The 7,468-nt window shown below is 41.3% G+C and overlaps 1 protein-coding gene across 2 annotated transcripts in view; it reads right to left on the reverse strand.

The window, feature by feature from the left end:
* Positions 1-7,126, reverse strand: part of LOC141777289 (adenylate cyclase type 1-like) — a 51,888-nt gene extending 44,762 nt beyond the window's left edge. The window contains exon 1 of one of the 2 annotated variants that reach the window (XM_074651417.1): positions 4,249-7,126. In XM_074651417.1, coding sequence (XP_074507518.1) covers positions 4,249-4,860 — 612 coding nt within the window. In that variant the 5' untranslated portion in view covers positions 4,861-7,126. The remainder of the gene's footprint in view (positions 1-4,248) is intronic. The other variant, XM_074651418.1, reaches the window with a different exon arrangement.
* Positions 7,127-7,468: the final 342 nt, after the last annotated feature.

Below are 7,468 nucleotides of genomic sequence, written 5' to 3' on the forward strand. Positions count from 1 at the left end.
TATCCTGTTTATATAATAATCCAAACTTTAAAAAGTAACAATTTCATTTAGATTTCTTCACAGAAATGAATGAAATCCGGAGATATCGGTCAACTGTATGTATTTTTTTAAAAGTTGTCTTACACCCCTTAGAATCAGGAAGGCCTGGTGACCCCTAATGGTGGTCGGGAGCCCCAGATTGGGAACCAGTACAGTAGATAGCAAGACAACTGAAGATAAGGGACTAGTAATAACCTATTTTTCAAGTAATATTCCATGCTTGCTTCAGTGCTAAGATATTTCAGGTAGACTGAGCCATGAAAGCAGACTGTAGGCTGAGTGCCTGGGACCTAGGTGGGTGGCTGGTGCAAGCCTGGGCCGAGCGAGGTCATGCCACACAGCTCAGCTCTAAGCTTAATGGATTAGCTATCTCTGGTAGTACAGCTAACCCTGTCCTTCACATGGCAATGCAGGTATCTCATAGCCTACATACAGGAAAACAATCTCCTCTGCAAATACGCTGTCATCATCCAAGGGCGCGATGAACTGATCGCATCTCAATTTCATTTCTGCACAATCTTCCATGTCATATACAGTATATGCTGCACGGGGAGGCAGACAGACATGTTCCACTACACCCCTGGAGGGTTTGACTGATGTGACATATCTCCTTTCCTCACACCTGATGACAGTCAGAAATGTGAGTGTGTTTCATTTGTGATAGAGAAAAAGGTACAAAGATATAAATGCGCAGAGAGCGGTGTACCAATTTCTATTTCGGCTCGGAAATGACATGAATGACGGTGCCCTCTTTTTCCATAACTGAAGCATATAGTGTGGTGAAAGTGTGTGGTGTGTGTGTGTGTGCCCCTCTGTTTGCCCTACTTCTGGTGCTAGCAGGATGTCACTCTGGTTCTTCATTCCCAGCCAGGCTCCTTTGGGCATGAATCACATCCCCAGGGAAACAGTCATGCAGACTGCTTTGCTCATTCATTTTTTTCCCTCTCTGCTTGTTTTCTTTTTAGGGGGCTACAGGTATGCATCACCACTGCTATGGCCAATACAATACTTCACCATGACTGAACCTCTGCATAAATATGTAGACTTACTTACAGGTAGGGCTGCCCCCTCTTTGTCGTTTATTTAGACTATAACAGGTCGTTTTGGTCCTATATATATCGCTTTGATATCTTTGTAAACTGAATACTTTTGAGGTTTGGACATTTAAGATGTCATTTGGGAAATTATGAGAGGCATTTTTCTAACATTTTATGGACCAAATAATGACTCAGAAAACAATATATAGTAAAAATAATTGTTAGTTTCAGACTAGTTGATATTATGGCTGCCACCTCTTAGTCGATTAGTCGACTAATTGGTTGTTTTGGTCTTAGTCGACTAAGATTTCTTTAGTCGACTAGTAATTGTTTATGCTTTTTTTCACGCTGAATGTCTTATTTCCAAGAAACTTGTGAGCACATCTCTGGTAAACACAAGATTTAAAGTGGTGCTTTTGTGTGATTCTTTGTGGAGAAACTCAGTTTTACAGATATGTCGATTAAATCAACTAATCCATTAATCGACAAAAGTGTTGGTCGACTAAGAATTTCTTTGGTCGAGAACAGTCCTACTAGCTATTTGTTTTGACTGTAGACGTGTTTGAAGTTAAACTATAGAGGTCTATAGCAGGGAGGCGAATCCTCTGTGAAATACATCTAAATATTTAAAACAGCCTCTGTAAAAGTCAATATTTGGTCCACCATCTTGAAACAACACCTCCTTCTTTTTGAGGAGGTGCAAAAATATGTTGATAACTACTGACTTAGAGTAAAGTGACACTGGCTAATTTGTATAGAGAGGCGAAGTCCCGCCTCTTCCGGTGGACCACCATGGGACCTTATTTCAGAAAAAATAGGAACGGTAGTCAACGGCAATTTGTTGATTTAAAAGATAATTTTGCAAGTCAAGAAAGTCGCAGTTTGTTGTAAAACTGTTGAAGTATAAGACTGTGAAAATACATAATTAGAAAGACGACACACCCAAAAGTGGCGTATAAGTGACGTCTCTCTCGCTGAAGCTATACGATGGCTGTGTGTTTCGTCCTGGGATGAACTCACACCAGCGATGGGTTTCGCTTCTTCTTTCTCATTCTGGGTTAAACAACTAATCGATTAATCGAGAAAATAATCAACATATTAATTTTTAATGACGTATATTGTGCGAGACGAGAAATGAAGTTCACTGAGCGGTTTCACACAAAACTAAATGATACCATGACAAAGCTGTGACTTTCTTGACTTGCAAAAAATTACCTTTTAAATTGACAAACATCATAATGTGAGATTAATGCCGCAATTCCAATGGGGGTCAAAAAATTACTTCCAGTACATATTTCTTTCCAAAATAATGTCCCGTGGGGTCCACCGGAAGGGGCGGGACTTCACCTCTCTATATCCCCAGAGGGAAATGTAAACCAAATCGTTTAAATCAACTAATCGAATCGAGTCGACTAAGAATTTCTGATATTGTAGTATATTTAGGGAGGGGGGCGAGTAAAAAAAGTGACCAAGCAGAAATTCACACCATTCATGTGTTTGTCCACCAGACTTCCGGAAGTCCAACCACAGGGAGCTGTCTGTGGTGCTGAACCCAGTGTGTTCCACTGCATGGGCCTATACAGTATACTTAATGTACTATAGATGCAGCTATTATGAGCCTATTAATGGTATAAAAAACAACAACAACAACTTAACGTGCAGCACATGTATTGTCTTGTTGCTAAATAATAATTAATGTGCTGCTAAAGACATGAAAATCCAGAGGACAGATGGTAATTTTGTAATGGGTAATGTATGAATAATTCTGATGTGTTTTGTTTTGTTTTTTTGTCTGATGGCTCTTACTTGTCTGTCTGTCTACGGTAATAGTATGTCTATTGTATGTGTACTTTTTCTCAAACTGAGCTGCCTATGGATGCAAAATGAATTCCAGTGAAAACTGACAAAGTTGTATCGTATCATATCGTATCATATCGAGATTCATACCACAATTCCATTGGGGTTAAAAAAAATTACTACCATACATATTTTTTCCCAAAATAATGTCCCATGGGGTCCACCGGAAGGGGCGGGACTTCCCCGCTCTATTATCCCCAGAGGGAAATGTAAATCAAATCGATTAAATCAACTAATCGAATCGAGTCGACTAAGAATTTCTAATATTGTAGTATATTTAGGGAGAGGGCATAAAAAAAGTGACCAAGCAGAAATTCACTATTCATGTGTTTGTCCACCAGACTCTTTAAGATCAAGATCTAAAACACTTCTTCATGGGATGTCACTTATTGATCCTGTTGCTAATGTGTTGAGATGAGGCATTGTTGTCATCCTTGTCCTTTTTGATATATTTACTGTATTGTTATTGTCATTATTATATATATATTGTCCTAATTGTTTGTTATCACTATTATGTAGTCATATTATTTCTTTATATTTATCGTGTCTCTAGGTGGAGGCTTCAGATAAGCCCATTGGGTTTTTGGCCTCTTCCTGCACTGTATATTATTCATTTTTTTATTTTATTTTTGTAATGTTGTAAAGTCTTAAATTGTGAAAAAAAACAAATAAGCAAATAAACAAGAATAACACTTTTTGTCAAATTTGATCAAAAGCAAAATCACCATCAAGTCTAACCACATGGGAGCTGTCCATGGTGCTGAACCCCATGTGTGTTCACTGCATGGGCCAAAATTATTATTATTATGAGCCTATTAATGGTAACAGACAACAACAAAATTACCATACATATTTTTTCCCAAAATAATGTCCCACGGGGTCCACCAGAAGGGGCGGGACTTCACCTCTCTATTATCATTATCATTATTATTAGTGTAGTATATTTAGGGAGGGGGCGAGAAAAAAAAGTGACCAAGCATAAAAATCCCACCATTCATGTGTTTGCCCACCAGACTTTTTAAGATCAAGATCTAAGAAAATTCTTCTTCATGGGGGATGTCACTTATTGATCCTGCAGGCTGTGTTGACATGAGGCATTGTTGTAAACAAGAATAACACTTTTTGTCAAATTTGATCAAAAGCAAAATCCCATCAAGTCCAACCACATGGGAGCTGTCCATGATGCTGAACCCAGTGTGTTTCACTGCATGGGCCTATAGATGCAGCTATTATGATTATTATTATGAGCCTATTAATGGTAAAAACAACAACAACAACAACTTAAACGTGCAGCACACATGTATAGCCTACGTACCGTCCTCCAGAGTTTCTGCGTCTTCGCCGTGACAGAAGTGGCGGTCACAATCAAGTGCGAGACGGACACCATTACTCCAAACACGACCGCCAGCAGCGTCCGCACAGGTAGCAGCGCGTAGGCGACGAAGGTGACCAGGATGAGCTGCCACACGCCCTGCTCCGGAGACGTCGGCGGCTCAATGCCCATCGCGCCCAGCGAGAAGGGGCAGCAGAGGAAGGAGAAGGTGAAGCCGAAGAGCAGCGCCAGGTTGACGATCTGCTGCAGCTGAGTCACCTGCAGGTACTTGACGTTAGTTACGATGAAGAGGGACACGAAGACGACGCAGTGCACCGGATGGGACCCCTTGGAGATAGTGATGCTGCTGGGGCCGGACAGCAGCTCCACCACGGCCAGCGTGGAGGACATGAAGATGAGCACCGCCAGGGCTTTGAGGGTGGACGTCTGCTCCAATTTCAGGTTGTAGTTGTGGAAGAGAGACTCGAGCTCCTTGCAGTCGAACTCGTCCTCGCAGGCGATGGTTGTCAAAGGGACGCCGGTCGGACAGTGACTTCTCTTCCGCCTGGTTTTGACTTTCTGAAACGGTATTTCCTCCATGTCAGTGCCATTCATAAACTGAATACCTGCTCTCACGGCTCGGGGGGGGGGGTCAAACGTGGAGTAACCGGATCACCACCACCACAAAAACCGACAACAGACACCAGGAGACCCGAAAAAGACGCGCGGCACAGCAGGCGTCCCAGAGATATAACCGGAGACTGGTGGCCGGTGGCCACAGACGCGCGCTCTCCAAACACTATCCACAGGTTGAATGGTGTTTTTCGGAGAGATCGGACACCAAAGAAAGCTTCATATTCCTCTTGGTCTCTGTTCTGTTTTTGCACACAAAAAAAATCTTCTTTAGCTTTCGTTTGCGCGCCACATGAAGAAGAGCAAGCAAGCAGCAAGCGCACACGACGTCTAGTTCTCAGATGGGTAAAAGCTTTTTTTTTTTTTTGTGCGAGAGGCTCAGATAGGATCACGCCTGCGCATTATGAGGTGAAGATAAGACAGGTTCTCAGCTACTCAACACACACACACAGTCAAGACACAGATTTGACTGCTTGCAGCTCCCCTCTACCAAGTGTGACACACAACATACATCATCCATAATGTCATTTCTTCTTCCTCCTCCTACACATGTTTCCATCATTTAAGCCTGCATGTGCAATCTAATTTTTGGAAACATATATTGATTCATTTCCTGTCTCCCCTCACTCAACAACATAAGGAGGAGAGAGAAAAAAAAAAGATGCACAGTTAATACTCCTGTATATATCAGTGTTTTCAGACCACGATTCATGAATTTCTCACTGTGTTCAGCTGGCACACACACATGGGGATAAAATGCATGCCATTCATAAAAAAAAAAAGATGCACAGTTAATACTGTACTCCCTGTGTATATCAGTGTTTTCAGAACACGATTCATGAATTTCTCACTACGGTGTTCGGCTGGCACACACATGTGATAATAACATGCATGCCATTCATCATAGGATGTCTGTGTGTTGCCAGTCCTCACCATCAGCACCCTCTTGGCATTCAGGGGGGGGGGTGGTGGTGGTGTCTCGTTCATTATACCAGGGGAAGATTAGTCATCCGTCACAGGCCGTGTCGTTGCCATGACCCCGTCGGTGCCAGGGATGGGTGGAAAGAAAGTGACAGATGGATGGCCCATGCCAAAGTCCAGCACTCTCTACTCTCCCATGCTATATACCAGGACACTCAGACGCCTCCCTACTCTCTCTCTCTCTCTCTCTTAGCTTTCACTGATCTCACTCAGCAGAATGAGTGTATACAGTCTGACAGGTAAACAGAGACAGAAATGGATGGGGTGTATAGTGGAAAGAGAACCAGACAGAGAAGTAAAGTATCTGGCAGCAAATTCAGAGACAAAAAAAGAAGCAGCTCTCAATAGAAGACCAGTCTGGCCACAGAGAGGCATCATGAGAAAAGTAAGACATATGAGAGCTGTCAATCAATTCAAATATTTAATCACGATTAATCTCATGATTGTCCATAGTTAATCGTGATTAATCGCAGATTAATCACACATTTTTTTTATCTGTACAAAATGTACCTTAAAGGAAGATTTGTCAAGTAGTTAATACTCTCATGGCAGTGGACAAATATGCTGCTTTATGCAAATGTTTGTATATATTTATTATTGGAAATCAATTAACAACACAGAACAATGACAAATATTGTCCAGAAACCCTCACAGGTACTGCATTTAGAATAACAAATATGCTAAGTCATAAAAAGGCAAACTCAAGCCAGACAGGCAACAACAGCTGTCAGTGTGTCAATGTGCTGACTTGACTACTACTTGCCCAAAACTGCAGGTGATTATCATAAAGTGGGCATGTCTGTTAAGGGGAGACTCGTGGATAGAACCCATTTTCATTCACATATCTGGAGGTCAGAGGTCAAGGGACCCCTTTGAAAATGGCCATGACAGTTTTTCCTTGCCAAAAGTTAGCGTAAGTTTGGAGCGTTATTTATCCTCCTTCGTGACAAGCTATTGTGACATGGTTGGTACCAATGGATTCTTTAGGTTTTTATAGTTTCAAATGATGCCAGTATCTTCCCGCTACAACCTCCAAAAGATCGATATTGCAAATCACGTTAATGCGCTTAAAAAAATGAATGGCGTTAACGCGTTACTATCGCATCAACTTTGGCAGCCCTAATTCAAACACATCTGAGCACAAAAAGCTTGAGTGAGTCGATGTTGTATTAGAGCCGAAACGATTAATAGATTATTCGATTAGCAAACATTGACAGAAAATGAATCTGTGTTATCGAGCAAAAACGTCCCCGAGCTTGTCAAATGTGAGGACTCACTGCTTTTTTCTGTCTGATATCAATATAAACTGAATACTTTTGGAGTTTGGACTTTTAACATGTCACTTGGGAAATTATGAGAGGCAGACATTTTATAGACCAGAGATAGAAATATTATATAACATTAGTTATCAAAAGAAGATCACATAGAATAGCCTAAATGTGTGTGTGATTTGGTTAAAGAGACAGTTCAGATGCAGTAGTTTTGGGGAATTTTATTGTTTTCCCCACTTTCCCAGAGTCAGAAACTAATGAATGCCTTAGGACAGACCTTTGTTATGTATTTGGTGTTGTCTGAAATTATGTCAAACAGCAATATTAAGCTATTTTGG

The sequence above is a fragment of the Sebastes fasciatus genome, chromosome 11, assembly GCF_043250625.1.
Source record: "Sebastes fasciatus isolate fSebFas1 chromosome 11, fSebFas1.pri, whole genome shotgun sequence".
In the NCBI taxonomy this organism is placed as follows: domain Eukaryota; kingdom Metazoa; phylum Chordata; class Actinopteri; order Perciformes; family Sebastidae; genus Sebastes; species Sebastes fasciatus.